General features: G+C 42.4%; 1 protein-coding gene across 1 annotated transcript; it reads left to right on the plus strand.

Annotated features, from left to right (window-relative positions):
- On the plus strand, positions 1 to 26,206 carry CLTRN (collectrin, amino acid transport regulator; the record flags this gene model as incomplete). Its single annotated transcript, XM_081326374.1, is given in 8 exon segments — positions 1 to 23; positions 448 to 548; positions 3,318 to 3,558; positions 15,076 to 15,163; positions 15,165 to 15,182; positions 23,106 to 23,189; positions 23,193 to 23,290; positions 26,050 to 26,206. Coding segments are annotated over 8 exon segments (810 nt in total).
- Between the last annotated feature and the right edge of the window lie 1,499 nt (positions 26,207 to 27,705).

Here is a 27,705-nt window from a genome sequence, read left to right on the forward strand (position 1 = left end):
ATGGAAAAAGATTATGCACATAGGTGTGTTTATGAGAAAAAAAGAAGAATACTATTTTACCACTGAAAAGAAAAAATGTTCAGTTGATAAAAATTATACAAAGTGTTCTAAGAAATAGAATAGAATATTTTTTATTTGCCAAGTGTGATTGGACACACAAGGAATTTGTCTCCAGTGTATAAGCTCTCAATATACATATAAACAACAGAGTGATAAATAAAAATTAAATATATCTCTTAACAGACAAAAATGTATGTGGAAGAGGACACTGTTTTCCATAATTGTTTTTTTTTGGTCTAAAATAAGTGGTGGTGGTTAATTATTAAGCCTTAAACTTGGTTGCTTCCTATTTTTGCTGCATTTGCTTAATCCTGAGTCACAGAAACCTTAAGACAGTATTATAAGGACTATTTTTTCTCTTTTTGCCTGAAGTTTTCCCAACTGAAGAATACTAGCACAAAGATGGTTAGGAACACTGTTACAATGGAGGTTGCTACTTGCATCTCCCTGGGCAACCACCATTGTTTGTCCTGAGCTTTGCCAACTAGGTAAGATTTCCTTCTATGCTTCATCCTTCATGTACAATTTGCGTAACAAACTTAGCATTTAGAAAATTCAGACTGCAGATGTGTGCATGTTACATCTGAGTAATAAACAGGTTTTGGCTATAAAAATAACTTTATTACCTACCACCAGAAGTTGTAACCTGCCTCCAGAACTTGTGAATGCTCCAACACTGGAAGTTTTTAAGAAGAGACTGGACAGCCATTTGCCTGAAATGGTATAGGGTTTCCTGCCTGAGCAGTGGGTTGGACTAGATGACCTCCAAGGTACTTTCCAACTTTATTATTGTTACTATTGTTGTTGCTGTTGTTGTTGTATTTCTTTAGGACAAGTATTAATTTTTTATGATAAAAAGCCTATTAGAATCTTGTTGGCTTCTTTGTTGTTAATTGTTCAATAAAGGCTAAAAGGGTTTAGTGTATATTATATTTAGCCTAGAGCAGGGGTCAGCAACCTGAAACAGTGAAAGAGCCACTCGGAACCGGTTCCCTCACAAAAGGAAAAACTGGGAGCCGCAAAAAATGTGTGCACATGTGCGTACATGCGCACATGCGCAGAACAGGGTTTGACTGAAGAGTGGAGCCAAGGTGAGATATGCACCTATCCTGCATATTTGAATTGATAGGTTGAACTTTTTTAGTCCCACCTTTTTTTTGGGGGGGAGACTGCACATGGCAGAGGACTGGGAGCCGCAGGACACGGCTGAAAGAGCCGCAAGCGGCTCCAGAGCCGTGGGTTGCAGACCTGTGGCCTAGAGTGTATATATCCTAGAAAGAGTGCAGAGAAAAGCAATAAAAAGGTAAGGAGTCTGGAGGTTAAACCATATGATGAATGACTGAGGAAACTAGGTATGTTTAGTATAATGAAGAGAAGCACTAAGGCTGATATGTTTTTAAGGGGCTGTTACAGAGAAGAAGGGGTTGACCTATTCTCCAAAGCACCTGAGGTAACAGGTAGAAGATCATTAAAGTGGGATCCAACCTAGAAATAAGGAGAAATTTCCTGACAATTAATTAGTAGAATGGTTTACTTCTAGACGTTGTGGGTGCTCCATCACTGGAGATTTTCAAGAAGACTGGAAAGCCACTTGTCCAGAATGGTTTTGGTCACCTGCTTGAGTAAGGGATTAGACTAGAAGATTTCCAAGGTCCCTTCCAACCCTATTGTTCTATGTTCTGTGAACATTTTAGAACTGAAATACATGTAAGTAGCTTGTGATTACGGTTGACAGAAAGTGGAGCTCCACTTTCCATGGGTTGTTTCGTTCTGCTAGGGAGCCCCCAGGGGCTGAAAGTCATCCTGGACAGGTGGTGTTAAAGGTGGGAACTCTGCTGATCACAGGTGGATGATGGACAGCTCATTTGATCACGGGAAAACCCTCCAAACCATTAGGAGAAAGGTATAGCTTTATTTGTTGTGTCTAAGCCAAGGAATTGGCTTGGAGCCCAGACATGAATATCTGGCTAGCGTCTCTGATGTCCTTGAAGATTGGAAACTTTTAGACCTGCAAGGAACAACTAGAGATAGAGCAAAATATGGCTTTTTGTTGTTTCCTGTTTGGTGGGATTTATCAACTGGATTAAAGCCTCCTGGCTACTTTGGATTACAAACATCGATTGATTTACAATTTTGGACTTTTATTTTTTTTTATTTTAATCCCATTTATAGCCCGCCCTTCTCCGAAGACTCAGGGCGGCTTACAATTTAAGCACAAACCAATGTGCTTAGCAATAGCCTTCATTCTATGTATATGCCTGCTTATTAGGGCTTTCACACACACCCCAAGCGGCATTATTCTTGCCCTGTTCACCACCCTGAGTCCTTCGGGAGAAGGGCGGTATATAAATAAAATTATTATATTATTATTATATTATTATATAATAATATAATAATATAATAATATTATTATTAATCTGGGTCCTCATTTTACCTACCTCGGAAGGATGGAAGGCTGAGTCAACCTTGAGCCTGGTGGGATGTGAACCTGCACTAATTGCAGGCAGCTGGTGTTACTTAAGGAGGCATTAGCCCACTGCTCCACCAAGGATCTTGTAAGAACCATCTGGAGCTAGAGGAAAATATGGCTTTCTGCTGCTTCCTGTCTGGTAGGATCTACTGATAGGATAAAGGCCTGTTGGCTACTTTGGATTATAATCATCTGCAATTTTGGATTTTAGATGTAAGGACTGTGGCAGGTTTCATAACTTTTCCTCTGGATTTGGTGTTGACTGACAGAGTTGGATTATAAATGTCTCCTATCCTTGGTGGATCTGCACATTGGAACATACTGGATTATAAAGGTTATAGATAAAACAAAAGACTATAAGAACTATATAATTTTATGTTAAATTCAAACTGTTTATTGATGTATTGAGTATAAGACTAGCTATATTGGATAAGGCTAGCCTTCTTTTAGCATATTAGTTTGATAACAGAATAACTGGATGGTGGGAATAAAAATGAGTGTTCCAAATCTTGCTAAAATTACCAAAAAAATAATAATCTTCTGCACCCTCCTCTGTGGCTCCCAGCCCTATACACCAAAGATCCATAGAATCAATGCTTCAACAAGAAAAATCTAACAATTTTCAAAAGGAAATACAGACAACACTGCAGCTAATCCAAGAAGCAATTGCTTCACATAAAGAAGATGCAAGAAAAAAATCATGATGACACAAAAAACAACCAGCAAAAATTGGAAGAAAAAATGGATAAGATAAATGAGCAGGTTTTTAACATAAACTCACAACTAGAAAACTTTCAACAAATGATTACAAAGAATGAACAAAGAATTCAGAAAATGGAAGAAAAATCAGAGGAAACTGAGAAAAAGATTGAAGAAATAAAACAAGAAAACCAAAGACTGACACAGGCAAATAAAAAATTTGAAGACACAGTGGTAGCATTGGAGATGGAGAAAGCGTCATACCTACTAAAATTCCAGAACATACTGAAAGATAAGGAGGAAGATCTAACAGAACTGGTCAGAAACATGTTAGAGGAAGCACTGGAAATTGAGAAAGAAGAAGTGGAAGGAGAGCTCGATCAAATATATATATATAGTCAACTCAAGCTATGCAAGAAGACATAGAGTGCCCACGGAGGTACATGTTAGATTTGTGAAGAGAACAATAAGGGATGAAATACTGAAAAGAGTGAGGGAAGAACCGCTGCAATATAGAAAAAAGGAGATTGTGGTTCTGAAACAGATCCACTGGAGGATAATACTCTCAGAAACAATACCAATTTTTGACCACAAAATTAAATGAAAAAGGGGAAAACTTTAGATGGTTGGTCCTGGAGGGGATCCTAATCAACTGGAATTCTAAACGATACAGATTGGATTCCACCTTTAAAGCAGCAGAATTTTATGAGACATGAAAGTTTTTTTGAAGAAAAAACACAAGGCACACAAGTAGACAGGGAATTTGAAAAACAGGAAGAGGCAGATACACAAAGCGAAGAAGAAGGAAATAAAAGAAAATGCAGGCTAGGAGGAGAGGGACTAGTAAGAGAACAAAGACAGAAAAGAACTACCAGGAAACCAAAACCTAAATAAGATGGAAAAGGAAAGTGGGATCCTTTCAGTGAATACTAATTGACTGAACTCCCCCTCAAAAAGGAAAAAAAATATTTACATGATTACAAAAATTAAAAAGGGACATAATTTGCCTTTAAGAATCACATATATAGAAAAACATTATAAATTCCTGTAATGCCCGAAAATTGGGAAACTTTATTTCACTGCAGCACAATAAAAGAAAAGGGGAGTAGCTTTATATATTAGAGAGACAGTAGACTCCAAACAGGTCTATACAGATGAAGAAGGAAGAATTCTAATGGTGGAAATAATGATAAATCAAAGACGGTATTGATAATAGCAATATATGCTCCAAACAATAAACAAGAAAATTTTTATCAGAAACTACACAGGAAAATATTGGAAATGGAATATCAAATTGTGGATGAAAAATTAGATTTGTTGTTGTTGTTAGTTGCGAAGTCATGTCCGACCCATCGCGACCCCATGGACAACGTTCCTCCAGGCCTTCCTGTCCTCTACCATCTTCTGGAGTCCATTTAGGCTCACGCCTACTGCTTCAGTGACTCCATCCAGCCACCTCATTTTCTGTTGTCCCTTTCTTCTTCTTCTTCTTCTTCTTTTTTTTAATAGCAAATTTTATTATTTAAAACTTTGGACAAGGTGTTAACGGTCTGACAATCCTTCTTGTCTTACATCATTTTTGTCGCTAGTGTTTGCATTATTATTATTATTGTTATTGTTATTATATTTTATTATTATTATATTAAATTCCAGTTTGACGTAGTCACTTTTGCCCAAGATTCCGGCACCTTCAACTCCCTCTATCACTTTTTCTCTATTAGTTAGAATTAAGTCCAGTATGGCTTTACATCTAGTTCCCTCTTCCACCTTTTGGATGACAAAGTTTTCGGCTAGGATGGTTAGGAATCTGTTTGATCTCCTGCTCACTGCATAGCTTGTCTCCCAGTTGATATCTGGATAGTTGGCTGACTTGAAACGGCAGGTAGACCGGGGATGCTGTCCTCCGCAGCTGGTGCAATGGGTAGACCGGGGGCTCTTCGTACCGCAGCCGTAGCACTGGGTACGAAGTTGTCCGCAGCTGCTGTGCTGGGTAGACCGGGGCCCGCAACTGCAATGCTGGGTAGACCGGGGGTGATTCGCGCTGTAGCCGTGGAGTTGGGTAGACTGGGGACCGTTCGCTCCGCACCTGCACTCCTGGCACGTTGGGTCCGCCGCGGCTGGTCTTGGCTCCCTCACGTTGTCTTGGTTGGAGGTGACGGGTCGCTGTTGTCGGTGGATGGCGTCCACTTTCGACTCTGCCCCGTTCACGTCGCTGCAAACACTCAACTGGTGGATGGATCTGCCCTCTCTCGCGTCGGACTCCTCGGCCGCGTCCCAGGCTAGGAATTCCTCTTGGACATTCCTCAGGGTCAACTTCTGCTTTGCGAAAATTTTCTGGCGCAGCTTCCTGTCCCTCAACCCACAGACGATCCGATCCCGCAGCCGGATCTCTAAAATTTATTTCTCATTCAAAAGCCTAACAACCCACATATAGAAGCTGTTTTTCAGCCTGTTGGTGCGGCTGGCTATACTCCTATATCTCCTACCCGATATAGGAGAGTAAAGAGATACCGTCCAGGATGTGAGTCATCCCTGAGAATTTTCCTCACTCTTCCAAGGCAACGAGCCCTGGCGATGTCATCCAGTGGTGTCAGGGGACAGCCCACAATGTCTTGTGCTGTACTCACCACCCTCTGTAATGCTTTCCTATCTGCGGCTGTCAGACCAGCATACTGTTGTGATTCAGGGTCAGCCTGTGGGTTCGGCAGTTGGGTCGGACGATTCAGAGGAGGAGGAGGGGGGTGTTGGAGAGCTTGCTGAGAATAATATTGAGGCTCCACAGAGCCCTCAGCCAGGCCCCTCCCATCTGGTCACGATGCAGACCCAGCTGTGTGAGCCTGACAGTGTGGATGAAGATGAACCACAGCTGGCCCTGTTCAAGGACGCCCGACGCAGGAGGCAGTCAATCAGGAGTAAACAGAGGAAGGCAATGGGGCACCTCGGAAGGAGGCAGAGAGAAGCCACGCCCTGAACTGTTATGTAGGTATGGCATCGTCTGTCGACCTATTTCCCCTATAGGCAAATTGATGTTTATCAAAATCCAGTGGGAGGCATGTCCTAAGATGTTGGAGAACCAATCTTTCGAAGCATTTCATGACTACAGACATTAATGCAATAGGTCTGTAGTCGTTCAGGCACTCAACTGCGGTTTTCTTGGGGACCGGGACAATGGTAGCTGCTTTCAAGCACAATGGTACACATGCCATTTGCAAGGAGATGTTAAAAATCCTTGTCAGGACCCCTGCTAATTGGTCGGCACAATTCCTAACCACTATCCCCAGCACCCCATCAGGGCCTGAGGCTTTGCTGGGATCCACAGCCTTCAATACAGCTCTCACTTGGTGTTCACACAGGGTGAGTGGCTGAGAATCAGAAGGCCGGCCAGCAGAGGCTACGGGGTCTGGTCTTTTTACCTCGTAGTGAGCGAAGAAGATATTCAGCTCCTCAGTCAACCAGGCGTCGGTGTTAACCATGTTATGTATGTGTATGGATAGATATATACCGTATATACTTGAGTATAAGCCGAATTTTTCAGCCCACTTTTTGGGCTGAAAAATCCACTTCGGCTTATACTCCAGTGAACAAAAAAAAAGAACTTACCGAGGACTTGCGCGCGGCCGAGGCTTCGGTGCTTCCGGGATCGCGCGCACCTCTCCCAAGCCGCCGCCGTCCGGAGACCTGCCGAAGTTTGGGGAGGTTTGGGGAGGTGCGCGCGCACCTCCCCAAACCTCCCCAAACGTCGGCAGGTCTCCGGACCTCCGCGCCCTGCCTGCCTGCTTCTTTCCGCTGCCTGGCTGCCCTACGATGTAACCCGCTTCATGATAGAGTGCGACGCCTGCAAGGACTGGTTTCATGGCAGGTAACACAAAGCGGGTGGATCCGTGCCGCCGGCAGAGGCTTGTGGAGCGCGGATCCACCCTCCGCCGGCGGCAGAGGCTTGCGGAGCGCGGATCCAGTGGGCGGGAAAAGCCCTTTAGCAGGATTTGCCTGCATGCCGGCGGAGGGTGGATCCACGCTCCGCAAGCCTCTGCCGCCGGCTGGATCCGCGCCCTGCCGCCGGCAGAGGCTTGCGGAGCGCGGATCCACCCTCCGCCGGCGGCAGAGGCTTGCGGAGCGCGGATCCACCCTCCGCCGGCATGCAGGCAAATCCTGCTAAAGGGCTTTTCCCCCCCACTGGATCCACGCTCCGCAAGCCTCTGCCGGCGGCAGGGCGCAGATCCAGCCGGTGGCAGAGGCTTTCGGAGCGCGGATCCACCCTCCGCCGGCATGCAGGCAAATCCTGCTAAAGGGCTTTTCCCCCCCACTGGATCCGCGCTCCGCAAGCCTCTGCCGGCGGCAGGGCGCGGATCCAGCCGGCGGCAGAGGCTTGCGGAGCGCGGATCCACCCTCCGCCGGCATGCAGGCAAATCCTGCTAAAGGGCTTTTCCCCCCCACTGGATCCGCGCTCCGCAAGCCTCTGCCGGCGGCAGGGCGCGGATCCAGCCGGCGGCAGAGGCTTGCGGAGCGCGGATCCACCCTCCGCCGGCATGCAGGCAAATCCTGCTAAAGGGCTTTTCCCCCCCACTGGATCCGCGCTCCGCAAGCCTCTGCCGGCGGCAGGGCGTGGATCCAGCCGGCGGCAGAGGCTTGCGGAGCGCGGATCCACCCTCCGCCGGCATGCAGGCAAATCCTGCTAAAGGGCTTTTCCCCCCCACTGGATCCGCGCTCCGCAAGCCTCTGCCGGCGGCAGGGCGCGGATCCAGCCGGCGGCAGAGGCTTGTGGAGCGCGGATCCAGCCTCCGCCGGCATGCAGGCAAATCCTGCTAAAGGGCTTTTCCCCCCCACTGGATCCGCGCTCCGCAAGCCTCTGCCGCCGGCGGAGGCTGGAACCGCCGGCAGCAGAGGCTTGCGGCAGAGGCTTGTGGAGCACGGATCCAGCCTCCGCCGGCGGCAGAGGCTTGCGGAGCGCGGATCCAGCCGCCGGCGACAGAGGCTCGATCCGCTGTTCTGCAAGCCTCCGACGCCGGTTAATACCCTGTATTCAGCTCTGGGAAGTGGGGGGAAGGGGGAGAGAGGGGGAGTTTGGGAGGAGGGGGAGGGGGAGCTCCACGGTGCAAAAATAAAGCCCTGCCGCTCTTCGCGTTGCTTGCCCGACTGGCTGTCACGGGACCGCACGGATCGCCTCGCTCCCACCGGCAGCTGATTCCTTCGAGTTTGGTCTCGAGCGATTTTGCATTTTCTCCAGTGCTGAAAGCCACTCGGCGGATCCCAGCCTCGGCTTATATTTGAGTCAAGAACTTTTCCCAGTTTTGGGGGGTAAAATTAGGGGTCTCGGATTATACTCGAGTCGGCTTATACTCAAGTATATACGGTACTTTCTTTTGAGAGCAGGCAACAGAATTTCATTTTTAATGTGGGCCAGTGTGCTCACAGTAAAAAATGACAATAAAGGTTGTCTTGTCTTATCTGGAGCATATGGAGCAGGTTTGACATCAGATGATGGCCACGGATATCTGAACGCCTTCCTACCAGCCCATCTCTGGGAAAATATAGCTAGTAAACAGGGGAGGTATAAAGGGTTTTGTTAGGTAATTCAGAACATTAAAGATATATTAATGTACTCAGCACACAATGGGCAAACTAACTAAGTTGATTTAATATATGAGACTGAAAAGCCCACAAATCCTGAGAATAAATGTTGATTTATAACAATGATAACTCTGGATTTATTAACAATTTATTAAATTAATGCCTGAAGCTACCATTTCACTTTGCCTAACGGTAAGAACTTTCATGCAATGGAAGATCAAATAAATATATACACTGAAATGTCCATTTGGTGTTATATTAGATAATTACTAATTACCTAATTAGCATAGCATCTTCTTTGACCCTTGATTGAGCCTTGTAACCAAGAAAATATAAGCAACATTCATGATTCTCATTACTTGTAGAGGAGGACCTCTTCTTTTTTAAAAAAAAAATATTGGTTTTTTTACGATAACAATCTCCAGTGCCTAGTGTACAGCGTGTTGTCTTGGTTTATATATTTGGGGGGAAAAGACAATAATAATTAACAGTTGATAATAATTGATTTTGATAATTAGTATATTAATTAATATATTTCTTTAATCTTCCCTTCTCCAAATTGTATTCTCCTTCTTCAACCTTAGAAAGATATAATACTTAATATATATATATTTTTAATCCCATTTATATCCCGCCCTTCTCTGAAGACTCAGGGCGGCTTACAATCTAAAGCAAAATGTGTTTAGCAATAGCCTTCATTCTATGTATATACCTGCTTATTAGGGCTTTCGCCCCCCCCCCAAGCGGCATTTTTACAAAGACAGCTTATTACCCCCAACAGTCTGGGTCCTCATTTTACCTACCAATTTATACCAATGTATAAATGATTAAATATAAACATTTTTTCATATTTGTACAGATAATGATAACTTTTCATCAGCTTATATTATTCTTATAGAAATCATCTCATTAGTTCACCATGCTTCCTATTTTCATAGTTTTTGTTTAAGCTTAATTTCCCCTTTATATTTAATCCATTCTTATCAAACATGATTTTCTCAATGTTAGTCATCTAAGTATCCAAATTTCTCCATTTAATTACACCATGCCAATATTTTCATATTTCATACGTTATAAAAATACTATATACTATACTATACAACTTAAATCTTTTATCCCTCTTGTTGTAGAGGCCCTTTATGTTCAAACTTCTCTATTCTTTTAACCATATTCAAACAAGTGTTTGTTCATGTAATACTCCATCTGCTAGGGCAAGTCAAATCTCCTGAATCTGTCTCTAGCCTTCTTCTTTTGCCGAGTAGCTTTCCAAGTTGATATATTCTGCTTACCCTGCAGTTCCTATGTTTTTATAAATTTTGTTGGGAGTAAAGAAGATAGAATAGGTAAAATATATACTGTCTCCCAAACTCTGATGATTCACCTGGGAATTCTATAGTCCATTCCATTTTTGTTGTTACGTCAAAGTCTTGTAGATTTTTTTCTATTTGTATTAAATTGTTTGCAGCTTTGTTGATTTGATCATGTTCTTCTGGTTTGTGTTCTATTATCTGATTTGTTTGTTCATTCTCCGTCATTTTCTGGGTGTTGTTGTGATTCAGGGTCAGCCTGTGGGTTCGGCAGTTGGGTCGGATGACTCAGAGGAGGAGGAGGAGGGGGGTGTTGAAGAACTTGCTGATGATGGCTTTGAGGCTCCGCAGAGCCCCCAGCCAGGCCCCTCCCACCTGGTGGAGACCCAGCTGTGTGAGCCTGACAGCGTGGATGAAGATGACCCACAGCTGGCCCTGTTCAAGGACGCCCGACGCAGGAGGCAGTCAAGTAGGAGTAAACAGAGGAAGGCAATGGGGCTCCTCGGAAGGAAGCACAGAGAAGCCACGCCCTGAACTCTATATAAGGGGAATGTGTGGGAGGGCTGGTTTGCTGAAGGCAACCACTTGGATTGTTCCTGCTTCTTAGCTCGTGTTTTATGGTTGGTGTCTTGTCTTGCTCTTGTTTTATGTGCATAAATTTGGCAGGCTTTATTCCAGCCTCTTGCCGTTTGTAAAGGGGTCGTCCCTGCTTTTGTTGCAGGGCCGGTAGCAGGCTGGTACAGAACAGGTGTTTTTTGATTGTAGATTTAGATTAGAGATGTGCTTATTTATGTTATCAAAGTTGTTTCTGATTTCCTCATGGTTTAAATCTATTGTCATTTGTATCTGTCATAATATTACGTACATTTCCTCCTGGAAAGTATTTGTCTTGCCTTGAAATATTGCTTCTGGGGGTCTTTGATGTTCCAGGCTAAATCTTTCAGGGGTAAATATTGAGTGTGGTGCCCTGTCATTTTTTGATAAGTGTACGATATCCATGTTGTCTTCCCCCCCCGTCAAATAGTCTTTCATCAATATTTTAGTCTCTATAATTAGTTATCCCACCTATCAGTCTCAGAGTCACACAACCCAATCTCATATAGCTCTTATCTTTATATATGGTTTTTGTAGTTCAACATATTTCCAATTATCAAGGCCTCAGTGAAGGGAGTATTTTGTAACATTTTTTTTAAATTCAGGGGTCAATTATCAATCAGTCAAAGTTGCAATTCAGTATATTTAGCCACCTTAAGTCCTTCCATTAAATTATCCTCTAAAACAGACATGTCAAACACAAGGCCTGGGGGCCAGATCCGGCCCGCGAAGTGGTTTTATGTGGCCCGCGAAGCCATCCTGGAAACAGTGAGGGAACGGCCCCCACTGCCTTGGCCCTGGCCCAGAGACCCTCCTTCTGCCAGAGACCCTCAGATCTGTCCCACTCCTGTCCAGGCCCCCATAGGCACCCTTGATGCAAACGATGTAGAGCTGGCCACACCCACCTAGTAGGCCATACACACTCTAGCCATGCCCACCCAGTAGGCCACGCCCACCCTGGTCATATCCACCTGGCCCCCTGAGGGCAACCGCAATGCTGATGCGGCCCTCAATGAAATTGAGTTTGACACCCCTGCTCTAAAAGATTAGCCAAGAGCCAAAGTTTTTCTTTTTCTGTAAACAATTCTTAAATTTAGACAACAGTCAAAGTATTTTTCTTTCAGATACTTAATAATCTTAAGGCTGTCCCAGTCTTTCTTTGTTCCCAGCTGTCTTCTTGAAAGTTATCAAAGTTCAAGGGAACAGATTATTCTTTGTTTCTAGGCATCTTGCCAATTTCTGAGTCATTTATTGTTAATGTTCTGTGCTCTGATTCTCCACTACGTGTCAGTAGTTGTTTATTTTTGAGTTTTTTCAGACAGGAAGTTATTATTGTTATATATTTTTTATAATTTCATCAAAATCCTTTGGGGTATAAACAGTTTTTTTTAGTTTCTAGATTTATCCAAACTGTAGTATTTTAAATTTAATTTCCATATATTTCTTTCCCCCTTAGTATTAATTTGCTGCTTCCGTTTATGAGGGAGTGGAGGTGTAGTCCCCTCCCTTCACTTTTGGAGGTTTTCTTGTTTTGGGGGTATTTCCCAAGGATTCAGTCAAAAAATAGAAGGGAGAAGATCGATACTCTTACCAGTTACAGTAAGAATATTTATAAGATATTGTGTATACTTACTTGTTTCTAATTGCATAATTTAACATTGCTTTAAATAGATATTCCTCAGTAGCATCCCAGTTATACTTAAAAAACAAACAAACCGATTGGCATACATGGAGAGCTAGAAAAATACATTTTCCTCCCATAGCCTCTAAGGAAAATAATAAATGATTTTGACAATTACAGAAATAGTATTACAATAGAGACATATATTCTGGGGGTAAGCTGTTCCACTGGTTGATTGTCCAAACTTCCTGACAGTGAGGAAAATCAACCAGTGGAACAGCTTATCCCCAGAAATTGTGGGCGCTCCATCACTGGAGATTTTTAAGAAGAGACTGGACATTCACCTGTCTGAGACAGTATAGGTTCTCTTGCTTGAGCAGGTGGCTGGACTAGAAGACCTCTAAGGTCCCTTTCTATTCTATTCTATTCTATTCTATTCTATTCTATTCTATTCTATTCTATTCTATTCTATTCTATTCTATTCTATTCTATTCTATTCTTTCTAAGTGTTACGCCTTTTATAAATTTTATCAAGTTATTCAATTCCTGCAAACTGCTCAGTGTCAGTGAAATTATCTAATAATAGTTACATTTGCAGACTAAACTGTTGCAGTATGCTAATCATTGGCTGCCTAAATAGAGTTTGCATTAAAAGTTGCTAGTTTGACCAATGAACATTTAAACCTGATTTGGTTTATTTTAGATAGCTTAGACTTCATAATGTCCTGATTGTATAGCCTTTGATCTTCTTCTCTGGGAAATATAAGAGTTAAAAGTCCAGCATGTTTGAAAATACCAGCATGGGAAAGGCTACCATAAATGGTCTGGAATGGGGAGGGAGGGAGGAACAAACCTTTTGTGTCTGGAGGCCACTGTTTTAGTCATTTGAGCATGGTGATAGAACAGGGATCCCATGATATCTCACAAATGTTCTATTATTTGAACAGAGGGCAGAATAGGCAATCATGTGCCAGGATTATGGCTGTAAATTTCTGGAGGATTGGAGTAGCTTAGAGACAATATATTTTTCCATTTTATTTATTTTTTGCAACTGTTTCCATCCTGCACCTATGCAACATTATTTGGTTTGATACTGTTCTTGTGCAATAGTTTTTTCATAAGTGTGTGTGTGTGTGTGTGTGTGTACATTATATGTATCTATGCGTGTGTGAATTTTCATTTATCATGGCCATGTCATACTGAATGCCTAAAAGCAATTATGTCTCAGAGTTAATATGCAGAATAACTCTGTTACTGTTGATCGTAATCAACTTTTTCCAAAGAAATGCCACAAATTTCTCAAATTAGCAGTGATTTCATAATATGTGATCTTAAAATGAAACTCCAATGTAGCACAACAAATTATTGCTATAGATTTGAAGTTAAAGCTCAGTCTGGATTATATTGCAAATGCAAAACAATCTTTTTCATCTACATGATAAATTATTAATCTAGAACATTAGTATATTACTTATTATAGCTTGGGCTAATTAAATTTCAATTAACAAACTTAAACTATCAGAGTGACAATTGACAGTTGAGTACATGGCTTAGAGATGTAATCTCACGAATTTATAGTATATATTTAGACCTCAGACAATTACCATCATTATTGAAAACTTTATTATTAAATATGAATGTATCTGACTTTAGCCTAGCACTATGACCTTTATGAAGATCATGTGTGTGTTCATCTATATATGTATGTGTGTGTGTAGTCTGTGTATATATTTATATACATGGGCACACATTTTTTAAAAACTGGAAAACTGTGATTGAACCATTTGTTTTGCTGATAATCAGCCAGAAAATGTCACTAAGGAGCAGCATATACTCTTGTATACTGGAGGTAATTACAGATAGTCCTCAACTTATGACCACAATGAGACCAAAATTTCTGTTACTAAGCAAGACTGTTGTTAATTGAGTTTTGCCCCATTTTACGACCTTTCTTGCAACAGATATTATGTGAATCACTGCAGTTGTTAAGTTAGTCACACGGTTGTTAAGTGAATCTGGCTTCCCCATTGACATTGCTTGTCAGAAGGCCACAATAGGGGATCACATAACCCCGAAATACTGCAATCGTCATAAATGAGCCGTTTGCCAAGCAGCTGAATTTTGATCATGTACCATGGGGATGCTTCAATGGTCATAAGTGTGAAAAACGATCCTAAATCACATATTTTGGTGTTGTTGTAACTTTGAACAGTCACTAAATGAATTCTTGTAAGTCAAGGACTACCTGCACTCTTTTAACAAGAACCACATTATGAATGGAATAAGGTGGGATGGACACATGATTCCATTCATCTGCATCAGCTGTAACTAATGTAAATCTTAACATCTTATTCACATGTTCTAGCCTTGACCATATACCTCATGGAGGAAACAGAAGCATTTTAGCAACAGAAGGGAAAGGAAACTTCAGATAACTCACCTGGGGAAGAACTGAGTCTACTGGCTGGGTGACTGATCACTTCTCCTTAGAATAGCTCAGTCTTTTTCAGTCTGGGAGCGCTTTGTACTTACAGTATATGGACTTCAGTTCCCAAAATTCCCTACCCAGAATGGCCAATGCTAAGGAGGGTGTAAAAGCTGGTGCAGGTAATAAAAAAATAAAACACTCTCTCTAAAGCTTGTGCTTTGAAAGTGAGATCATAATGTTATGTCTAAAATTCACGGCCTGGTGGTTGCCTCAATAGTCCCATCTGTGGGAAGACTTACTATATTAATGATTTTTTTAAATTTCTCAGAATTTCTAATATATTGCTGTGCAATGTTACCAGTCGGATATCATTTTGGTTTGTAGTCACAAATTCATTCACAAATATAACAACTATTCCCAGGAAGCCACATATATGTTATATATTTGCACAACTTTATCCAAACAAATATATTCATTTTTGTTAGGAGCATTGGCATATTTTCTTCAGTCTGAAAACGCTCAGAGCTGCATTATACTGGTCCTGGATTATAATAAGCCATGTTGCCAAATCTACCCAGATTCCAATCAGTACACATTATGGCTGAATCCAGACCCATGTCCATGTCCAATTTTCAGATAAGGCATTAAATACAACAGTTTATGAAATGTGCAGATAATTGGATCATCTTACTGTAAACTTCCCACTTTTCCCACTGTTCCTTGTATCATTTTACTGAAAGGCAGAGTAGAGAACCATTTTTGATTAGCAGCAGTTAGGCGGTATTACTCCATCTGGAAGTATTTATTTCATAGGTTTTTATTTTAAGGCATCCATATTTTAATCACTTTAAGGTAAATAAAAAAATAAACCTATTATGGATAGTCCTTAACATAAAACCATTATTTAATAACTACAGAATGTTATAATAGTGTTAGTGATTTATAATCAGTCCTCATGTAATGACCTTTGCAGCATCACTGGGATCATGTGATCAAAATTCGGGTGCTTGGTATGTATTGTGACAGTATAAGTAGTCAACTTATTTAACAACTGCATAACTTAGCAACAGAAGTTCCAGTCCCAGTTGTGGTCATAAATCAAGAATTACCTGTACTGCCAAACCGCTCCCTGATTATATACATATCCTTTGGTCACACCTCATTTTTAAAGAATCATGTTTTGGATGTTTTTCTGTAGTAGGAAGGAAAATAGCCTATTATTACAGTATATATCATGAACTTTATATAGGCAGTCTATTAATGGTCACACTCCTTAAAAAAATAAAATCTCCTTCAGGATGAGCTGGATATGATTTTGCAGATGTGCCCCTTCTATCTTCTTGGCCACAATACAAAAGAAGCTTGTCATTGCCTTCCTCTGGGATATTTGGAGGCTCCTATCTATTTCAAAGCTCCAATATTTCTTGGAAGCCTCCCACCAACCCCCATTTTAACCCAGCCTGGCACTAGTTAGCTTCTGAGTCCAGATAAAGACGATGCAACAATGTACTGGTGATTTTCTTTACCAGCTTCAAAAGAGAATCACTATAATTTACATGTTTTAACATGTTGAATTTAGGTTTTTACAGAAAGTTTATCTTTTAGAAATACAGTGCTATTTTTTGAATAAGTAAGAATGCGGGAATGAAAAAGAATGCATTGTTTGGGAAAGATTAACTTTTAAGCTTATGAGAAGATTAAACTGTTTTCAACAGAAAAATTCAGAAGCAATTGCAGTACACTGGGATGGGGGAAGAGATTAGTGACCTGTTGGTCCATGGTAAGAATAATGGAATGCACTTTTACTTTTTTGGCTGTGCTTTGAAGCATTCATTCTATGTAAGCAGATTTAACACAAATCTCTTTCAGCATCAGTGGCACACTGTTCTAACAGCCTGGATTTAGCTTTTGTCCATCACTTGTAGATATTAGCTGTTCTATTGAAATACCTATTACTGCACTTAAAACTGTATACAGATAGTCCTCGACTTATGACCATAACTGAGTCCAAAATTTCTGTTGTTAAGTAAGATAGTTGTTAAGTGAATTTTGCACCATTTTAGGACTTTTCTTGGCATAGTTGTTAAATGAATCATTGCAGTGTTAAGTTGGTAACACAGTTGTCAAGTGAATCTGGCTTCCCCATTGACTTTGCTTATCGGAAGGTCACAAAAGGGAATCACATCACTCCAGGACACTGCAACCATCATAAATATGAGCCAGTTGCCAAGCATCTGAATTTTGATCACATGACCATAGAGATGCTACAACTGTCTTTAAGTGTTAAAAGCAGTCATAAGTCACTTTTTTCAGTGCTGTTGTAACTTTGAATGGTCACTAAATGAACTGTTGTAAGTCGAGGACTACCTGTACCTATGAAGTCAATATTAACTTATTAAAAGCAGTGTTTCAGTTAGGGAGAGAAAGGAAAGTGAAATTAATAAAATTCCTAAATATAACTTCCTCCAATTTGGCTCATCTTGATCCAGAAAAAATTCTGAAATCAAAGCTTATTATCCCATCTCCATCATAAAAAAATTAAACAATAAGATCTTACATAATTAGCATATTGCTCTGTTAAGCTAGTGTAGAAACTTCCTTCTGCCACAACTCAGCTGAATACAGGAACAGTTGCAGTGCTTGGTGTCGGAGCTTATGACTGCTGTATCTAAAGCAGGTGTATTTGTTATTTCTGCCACATTTCTAAGTATTGGTAATTCACTATGCAATTCATTCTAGGAAAAATCCATTGTGTGAAACTAATTTGTGTGAGATTAGTGCCATGCCGAAATTTCTAACTTTTTTCCAAGTTCATTTTTTTTTTACTAAATTACAGGAATATATGCAGAGTCTGACGGAGGTGACACGAGCGGTCTTGGTGATGTTATCTGGGAAGAGTTCGATCCTGTGACTCCGGAAGATGTGGACAGGATCATGGGGAGGCTGAGCTCCACCATGTGTGGACCCGTGCCCCTCCTGGCTGGTTTATGCGGCTCGAGAGGGGACACGAGGCTGGCTCCAGGCAGTGATAACTGCTTCTTTGAGTGAGGGTAGCTTTCCTGCCGCCTTGAAGGAGGCGGTGGTGAGGCCCCTCCTCAAGAAGCCTGCCCTGGACCTGGCTATTTTGAACAACTATCGTCCGGTCTCCAACCCTCACTTTCTTGTGAAGGTTGTTGAGACCATGGTGGCGCATCAGCTCCCTCTGTTCCTGGAGGAAGCTGATTATCTGGACCCGTACCAATCGGGCTTTAGGCCCGGGTACAGCACGGAGACGGCATTGGTCACGCTGGTGAATTATCTCTGGTGGGCTCGGGACAGGGGTTGTTCCTCTGTCCTAGTCCTATTAGACCTCTCAGCGGCTTTCGATACCATCGACCATGGTATCTTACTGCGGCGTCTCAGTGGGTTGGGAGTGGGGGGCACTGTTTTACAGTGGTTCTCCTCCTACCTCCTGGGACATTCACAGTCGGTGCTGGCAGGAGGGCAGAGGTCAGCCTCGAGGCCTCTCATTTGTGGAGTTCCTCAGGGTTCGGTCCTCTCACCTCTCCTGTTCAACATCTATATGAAGCCACTGGGTGAGATCATTCATGGTTTTGGGGTTGGGTATCATCAGTATGCTGATGATACCCAGCTCTTCATCTCCACCCCAAACCACCCCAGTGATGCCCTCGATGTGATGTCCCATTGCCTGGAGGCAGTTTGGGTCTGGATGGGGAGGAACAGGCTTTGGCTCAATCCCGACAAGACTGAGTGGTTGTGCGTTTCATCATATAGGAGCTGTGACCAGGGGGGCTTTTGCCCAGGTTCACCTGGTGCGCCAGTTGCGGCCCTATCTGGACCGGGATGCCCTGTGTACAGTCACTCATGCACTCGTGACCCCTCGTATAGACTACTGCAATGCTCTGTACATGGGGCTGCCCTTGAGGACCACTCGGAGGCTTCAACTGGTGCAGAATGCGGCCACGCGAGTTGTGATGGGGGTTTCCCGATACTCCCATGTAACACCTCTACTCCGCGAGCTGCATTGGCTTCCAGTTGCCCTCCGGGTGAGATTCAAGGTGCTGGTGATTACCTATAAAGCCCTAAATGGCATGGGTCCGGATTACTTACGGGAGCACCTGCTGCCGGCATCAAGCTCCCTTCGTCCTGTGCGCTCCCACAGAGAGGGCCTCCTCAGGGTGCTGCCGGTCAGAGAGTGTCGGCTGGCGGCCCCCAGGGGGAGAGCATTCTCTGTGGGCGCGCCAGCCCTTTGGAATCAATTACCGGTTGAGCTCCGGATGGCTCCTGACCTTCGCTCTTTCTGCCGTGATCTGAAAACTTACCTATTTGAACAAGCCGGCCTGGTCTAATGGGTTTGGGGTATTTTAATTAGTAATTTTTAATTATTTATTGTAATGGGCTAGTTCTATTTAATCTTATTTTAAACTTTTGTATATTGTATTTTTACTTGGTTGGGCCCAGAGGGCGGCATTCCTCTGGTTGATCTTTGCCCACCAGGTTTCCGGGTGCTGCACCGGCCTCGGGCTCAGGGTAGGGGTGGGGGAGTGGCTGTTGTTATGAGGGAGACCTTGTGCCCACGGGAGGCCACCGTTCCCCAGATAGTCGGGTGTGAGTCTCTCTTTTTGAGATGCGGCCCTGGTGCGCAGTTGGGCTTGCTGCTGGTGTACCTTTCGCCTAGTCACGCAGCAGCAGCCCTGCCTGAGCTTCTTGATATCCTCTCTAGGTTGGTGATTGAGTTCCCGAAACTTATAGTTTTGGGGGACTTCAATCTACCATCTCTGGGAGGATCATCTGAGTTGGCTCGGGAGTTCATGGCTTCCATGACGGCCATGGACCTGACGCAAGTAATTTCGGGACCGACTCATGAGGGAGGCCACACCCTTGACCTAGTTTTCTTATCTGGACGGTGGTTAGATGATCTTGGTGGGGGCTCCCCAATTGTTATGCCCCTGTCATGGACCGATCATCATCTCCTGCGGCTGGTCTTCCATTTTGCCACCCCCCGCCGTGGGTGTGTGGAACCTATCAAATGGTACCGCCCCAGATGCTTAATGGATCCCCAGAGGTTCCAGGCGGCGCTGGGGTCCCCACCTGCCTCCCTTGCTCACAGCTCGGCAGACGCCTTAGTGGAAGCCTGGGAAAGGGCAGCCACTGAGGCTCTTGACCGAGTTGTACCCCTGCGGCCCCTGACCCGGTGCAGATCCCGTCGAGCCCCATGGTTCTCCGTGGAGCTCCGGGAGATGAAGCGTCGGAGACGGGGCCTAGAGAGTGGTTGGAGATCCAGCCGATCCGAATCCGATCGATTGCGACTAAGAACCTATACTAGGTCTTATCTCGCTGCGATAAGGGAGGCGAGGTCTAACCACTTCGCCACCCTTATCGCGTCCGCAGATAATCGCCCGGCCGCCCTGTTTAGGGTGACTCGCTCCCTCCTGAATCAGGAGGTGAGGGAGGATCCCTTGCAGGGTCGTGCCGAGGAGTTTAACCAGCATCTGTCGGACAAAATCGCTCGGATTCGGACCGGTCTGGACTCTGACTGGGCAGAGTCTGTCGAGCAGGACACGGGTGGTCTTGTCGATATCACCTGGGAGGAGTTTGATTCTGTGACTCCGGAGGAAGTGGACAGGATCATGGGGAGGTTGAGCACCACCACATGTTTATTGGACCCGTGCCCTTCCTGGCTGGTTTATGCAGCCCGGGAGAGGACACTTAGCTGGTTCCAGGCAGTTATATCGGCCTCTTTGAGTGAGGGTAGCTTCCCCGCCGTCTTGAAAGAGGCGGTGGTGAGGCCTCTCCTCAAGAAGCCTGCCTTGGACCCAGCTATATTGAACAACTTTCGTCCTGTCTCCAACCTTCACTTTCTTGCGAAGGTTGTTGAGAGTGTGGTGGCACATCAGCTCCCTCTGGTCCTGGATGAAGCGGATTATCTAGACCCGTACCAATCGGGTTTCAGGCCCAGGTACAGCACGGAGACGGCATTGGTCGCGCTGGTGAATGATCTCTGGAGGGCTCGGGACAGGGGGCATTCCTCTGTCCTGGTCCTATTAGACCTCTCAGCGGCTTTCGATACCATCGACCATGGTATCTTGCTGCGGCGTCTCGGGGGATTGGGAGTGGGAGGCACGGTTCTGCAGTGGTTCTCCTCCTATCTCCAGGGACGCTCGCAGTCGGTGTTGGCAGGAGGGCAGAGGTCAGCCTCGAGGCCTCTCATTTGTGGAGTTCCTCAGGGTTCGGTCCTCTCGCCTCTCCTGTTCAACATCTATATGAAACCGCTGGGTGAGATCATTCGTGGTTTTGGAGTTGGGTATCATCAGTATGCTGATGATACCCAGCTTTTCTTTTCGACCCCAAACCACCCCAGTGATGCCCTCACCGTGATGTCCCGCTGCCTGGAGGCGGTTCGGGTCTGGATGGGGAGGAACAGACTTCAACTCAACCCCGACAAGACCGAGTGGCTTTGCATACCTTCATCCCGGGTTTATTCGGACATTCCACCTCTCGCTATGGGGGGCGAATTATTACCCCCCGTAGATAGGGCTCGCAACTTGGGAGTCCTCCTAGATTCACGGCTCACCCTGGAAGACCATATAGGAGCTGTGACTAGGGGGGCTTTCGCCCAGGTTCGCCTGGTGCGCCAGTTGCGGCCCTATCTAAGCCGGGATGATCTATGCACGGTCACTCATGCGCTCGTGACCTCTCGACTAGACTACTGCAACGCTCTCTACATGGGGCTGCCCTTGAGGACCACCCGGAAGCTCCAACTGGCACAGAATGCAGCCGCGAGAGTTGTGTTGGGAGTTTCCCGATACTCCCATGTCACACCTCTGCTCCGTGAGCTGCATTGGCTGCCAGTTGTCTTCCGGGTGAGATTCAAGGTACTAGTTATGGTATTTAAAGCCCTACATGGCAGGGGGCCGGAGTACCTTAGGGAACACCTGCTGCCGGCGTCAACTTCCCTCCGCCCTGTGCGTTCCCACAGAGAGGGACTCCTCAGGGTGTCACCGGTCAGAGAATGTAGATTGGTGGCCCCCAGGGGGAGATCTTTCTCTGTGGGCGCCCCGGAGTTATGGAACCAGCTACCGGTTGAGCTCCGGACGGTGCCCAATCTTCGCTCCTTTCGCCGCGATCTGAAAACATACCTGTTCGAACAAGCCGGCCTGGCCTGAGGGTGGGATTGGTGGGGTTTTTTATTATCATTTTATTGGGGGTTTTATTAATGTATTTATTAATGTATTTATTGTTTTTTACGGGCATGTATTTAATTACTTTTTAATTTTTGTAACTTTATGTTTTTTATTCTTGCCCTGTACACCGCCCTGAGTCCTTCGGGAGAAGGGCGGTATAGAAATATTAATAAATTAAAATTAAATTAAATTAATTGTATTTTTATTGCCCTGTACACCGCCCTGAGTCCTTCGGGGGAAGGGCGGTATAGAAATTAAATTAATAATAAATAAAAAAATAATGAAGGCAGAAGGCATCATTTCCTTTTTTACAAACTCTAAAAATTGACTTCCCTTCCAAAATTACGTATTTTTCTCCATTTTTGTGCAATTAATAGCACAAAATAGCACTAGCACTAGCACTTAGTTATATACTGCTTCATAGTGCTTTACAGTCCTTTCTAAGCGGTTTACAGAATCATCATATTGCCGCTAACAATCTTGGTCCTTATTTTACCAACCTCGGAAGAATGGAAGGCTAAGTCAACTTTGAGCCAGTCAGAATCAAACTCATGGCAGTCAGCAGAATTAGTCTGCAATACTGCATTCTAACCACTGCGCTCCCACGGCTCTTAAGCACAATTAAGCACAATCCTACAAAATCACTTTTATTTTAAAGCAGGATTTCATGAATATTTATCTTATTAAAGTAGTTCAAATCCTGATGGCATAAATGAAAAACTCTTTTTGAACTCCTGCCTTTCTGATTTTAAATGTTTGTGAGATTGAAAAAAGTGGAATGAACATAGAGTAGTTTCTTTATGGCTGGAAAAATATTCTGAGCTTTCAAGATTTAAACTCAGAACCAGCAATTTGAACTGACCCCAGAAAAAATAATTGATAGCCAGAAAAAAATAGAATATTAATTTTAATATGGAAATTAATAATTTCTGCCAGAATACTTACAGTTATCTATTACATCAGTTTATGTTTTGGGACAAACATTAAGGCAATATTACACAAAGTTTATAATAATAATGAAATTTGGAAATGAAATTAATGATAACTGGTGTGAAATCATTTTCTTCCTCAGCCTTTTTACATGCTGAACATAACAAGTTGTTATTTTTACTGACTACATTTGATTTGATTGATTATAAACAGGCCAAACTAATTCTTTTTAAAGAATAAATAGAAATGGATCAACAATGCCTTTTTATTAACTGACGAGACTCTGCATTTCTTGGAAATCTCGTCAACTTTAGATCTACCAGCTGAATAACCTCTGCCCACTTGGCTGATTGTATTTGGGGTTATTCTTGGCATCATTGTGATTGGAATTATTTTAGTTGTATCTTCTGGGATTTATCACCTCAAGAGGTGAGTATTTTGAATTGTCTTGCTTTGGGTCAGTCCACAATCACAAATAGAATTGAACAATGTTTTTGCTTATTGCTTCCTGATTTATTTTTTCCATTGTTTAATAAATGAAGGGCTAAGCCAACAGATGCTTGTTCTTTATGTAAATGATAACTGATCCATGGTATATTATCATCTTTTGCTCCAAGTAGGCATTAAGGGAAGGCAAGCTAATAAGTAAGAGAGAAAGGTGGTGCTTGTAGTATTATTATGGGGAAACACAAAGGTCTAATCAGAAGCCATGGGGAATGGGAGAAAGGGAAACGCATGCAGGGACACTGGCTGGTATGTATGTAGAACTGAAGGGTTAGGAGAAGCAATGCATATAAATAATTCTTATTTATTTATTCATCAGATTTATTTGCCATCTGTCTCATGGTTCAGGAAACTCTAGTGAAGCCTCGTTACTCAGATGTTCTGAGGGTAAATGATACATTTGAGTAGATGCTACATTAGAGAATGGGCATTCACAATACATTTATTTACGTATTTATTTATTTACTGAACATCTCATATAATGACTTAGGCAGCTTGCAATAATCATTACAAATTACCCTTTCCATTAGGTGCCAGACCAAATAGCCTCCTAGATCAACACTCCCATCAAACCCAAACCTAAGACAACGGTCAGGTCTCCACAACCTTCTGGAAGGCTAAGAGTTGGGATACATAATTGTTGTCATTCATGTAATGGAGCTATTTGTTGCAACCTCTCCCTCAAGAGGCACCTTTTCTCACATTGGGGCACCTCAGAAATACATTATTTACTGTGTAAGATAACTGACTACTGAAATTGGTGACCCAAGGGATTGACTTTTCCCAAGAGTGTCTACCAGTCCAGCCAGATTGAGCAAAATGGGTATACTGCAGATGCCATCAAAGAATGTTGGCTGCCAGTGATCAGAAGATGGGCTTTTACAACCGTGTCCCCTGCTCTATGGAACATCTTCCCTTCAGAAGTTAGAATGCCCCCAAGCCTGTTAGTTAGCCTTTTGTAAGGCCCTAAAAAAACCTGGCTCTGTTCCTTTGCCTGGGGTGCTAAATGTGTCAAGGTTCCTGGTTGTGTTGCTAACTGGCCAATACTTTGCTTCTATGTTTAATTTGGGTGTTTTAGTGTTTTAAGATGTTTTTAGTATTTTTAACTGTAATGTATTTTTTTAGCTGTAAACCACCCAGAATCATTGACTGAGATGGGTGGTTATAGAAATTACGTAAATAAGTTAACAAAGAAACAAACATGGGAATTTATTCAGACTGTTAATTATAGTGGGTCAGGAAATAATATATGAGTGTGTGGCTTTCCATCCATTTGAGAGACATGCAAGAAAGACTTCCAGCAGGGAGACTCTATAAAGGCTATCTTGCAATCAAGGTAATTTACTTTTAGCAAATGTCTTCATTCAAGAGTTGCAGGATATTTACAATATACTTTTATGGCTGCTAATATTATTGATATGTAAATCTTGAGATTGTTACATTATGTATTATGGGTTGAAAATGTGCTGTACTTGACCTTTGAGTTCATTATCTCCTCTAAATTGCTGATGCTGCATCATAAATCATATGGGATGGTCTGTCAATGAATCAGTAGTACTCAAGGTCAAAAACTGAAATAGACCAGAACTTGTTAATTTGCTCCTTCAGATATAGATTCACCAACATAACTGCATTTTAGGAAGAAGTATCAAATAGTTGTAAACACTGGAATTATATTGAATTGTATTGGAAAAAATAAAAATGGTACATTCTCAGCCACCTAAACGCAGAAGGTGCCCTGTTGGACTTATCCAGGGTTTTGATTTTAGTGAAAATCTGATTACGTGAAACATTTCCAGACAGATTATGAAAGTAACAGCTATTTTCTGATGCTTCCCCACTAATTTTCTGATACTCAAAGAGATACTAAATGGAGGCACCATTTAGTTAAGCTAATCTGATCTCTTTGTATAGCTATGTAGCGTAAAAATGTGTTACCATTTGTGTCCAATGCAGTTTTCCCAAAGTTAGCCAGGTTTATTAGGCAGTTTATGCTTGTCAGGCAGTTGTTTGGGGTCTGTTATACAGTTAGCAGGAGGATGACGGATTTGGGGCATGTTTACATAGATAGTGAGAATTTAGCCAGCCAACCTGCCCATTGTCTGAGTATTATGGAGCTCTAAATCTTTTCCTAAGGGCAGCATCCCAGGGCAGAATAGCAATAGTATTGGAACAAGGAAAGTGTATTTTTTCCTCAGTCTCAAATGTTCCTCAAATAAGTGGAGACATCTTGAAAGAGACATAGCATCTTAAAAGAGTTAGGGCTTGGGGGGGAGGGGCACAAAATGTTTAATATTTCAGAGATAGAACTTTGTAATTGAAATTTGTTTAAATTATGAATATTTGGTGGAGGTATTTCTGGTGCTTTCAGATTGGTATTGATTCCAGGCAGTTGGTGGACACAGCTGTGCGGTTTTCTGGGCAACATTTTTTCAGAATGATTTGCCATTGCGTCCTCCCTAGAGCTGAAAGAGGATGACTGGCCTAAGAGCTGACTTTGTGCCTAAGGAATTACTTGAACTCACACTTTCCCAGTTTCTAGCCTGAGTCCTTTAACCACTACACCAAAACTGTACTGTATTGTAATATTTCTAGAAGAGTAATTTATCTGCAAAGTTAAGGCTGAAATGATGTATGCTTTTCATATTTTACTGACAGCAGCAATTTTATTCTCTCTTTTCCAGACATAAGAATGCTGAAGAAACAGAAGATTTAGATGATAAATATGAAGTAGCTATAACAATGGAAAACAGAATTCCCTGTCATACGTTAGATTTAAAAGCTGGACAAATTAATGGATTCTATGCAGCAGCAGATGACGATCGGTTTATGCCCTTATGAACATAAATGGATCAGTCTCTTTCTGAAACTCTGCCCTCCTTTTATCTGGTTCTTACTGCTGATTATTAACAAGAAAATTATGTACTTTGCTTCTTTTTTGCCCTTGGAGGCATTTCTTTTGATAAGCATGATCATATGGGATACACTTGAATTTCTCATTCAAGGCAGTGTTCTTTATGAAAACATATAAATGTTTATTAAACTTCCACTGTTAAACGTTCTTTGGATGAATCAGTGATGCAAGGCCCTAGAAGCTTTCTTATTATGATTTATTCATATCTTCACCTTTTCTATTATTTTATGGCGTGAAAAATGTGAGCTGCTTTCTTCTAACATACAAGCCAACTCCTGCTACCATAGGAGTCTATTCACTTCAATGGGCACCAAAGCAACAACAAAATATAATAACAAATGGTACACTTAAGGCTGTATTTACAATGTCTTCTTGGACATCTGTATGGCTAGACTATTACAGATGTTATTACAAAATATATTCTCCCACTAGGGTCTTTGTACAAACCTACTGTGCAAAGTTTTATAATGCTTCAATAATTAAGGTTTTTCTCCTCCAGTGATGTAATAAGTGTGTTTATTTTGGCATATTTTATCAGGGCCACCAACCAGTTGGATAAGTAGAATACAGAATAGATAGAATATAGATAGAATAATAGAACATGCATCAAAGTTCAATATTGAGTGGAGAATATAATATATTTTGGATTTTTGAACAATGGATTACAACAGAATTAAGAATCTAAGCCTCTTAAAGTTCAAAAACTATGAAATAGGTAGGGAATTGTTATGAATTAGTAACAACTCTTTTAATGCTAAGAATAGTGCAAAAAAAAACCTTTCCAAAACTAACAACACTATAGTATTCTGTTGTTTGCTAGTCTGTTGATTAAATTAAATATTTTCAGGGAGTTATGGCAGCAGAGATTATACTCTAATCTTCTCAGTTTACCTAGATCATTAACATTTCTGAATTTAAAATCTGCAATATACTGTCAAAGTTATATTAACAAAATCACTGAGTGATTTTTTTCCTTGGATCTAATTATTTATAAATAGGAATATCTTGTGTTTATAATGAAATCAGGAAAAAAAAAACAAAAAATTTCTCATACCCTGAATGGAATCTGAATTTATCCTAATCCTTTCTATATTTGTTCCTAGGTAGTAACATTGGAAGCCTTTCCTCATTTTCCAGTGATATTTGCCAAAGGAGAATTTTGGTCTGATCAAGTTTAAAGATGTCATTTGAAGTGAGTTGAGGTGAGATTCAACTCTAACCATTACATATGTTGCAAACTTTGAAAACTCATGCCATCCATTCTTGTATAAGATCACTCTGTAGAAAATCTTGCCATCAAGCAGTGCTTGGAATTTGTGAAGGCAAATGGATGAATCAGGCAATACATACCAAAAGACTATTAGCATTCTGCCTATTGCTTTTATCTTTAAGGTCAATGCTAAATTGCTTGGCTCTAGGATAAACA

Source organism: Vipera berus (assembly GCF_964194415.1).
Source record: "Vipera berus genome assembly, chromosome: 4".
Classification (NCBI taxonomy): domain Eukaryota; kingdom Metazoa; phylum Chordata; class Lepidosauria; order Squamata; family Viperidae; genus Vipera; species Vipera berus.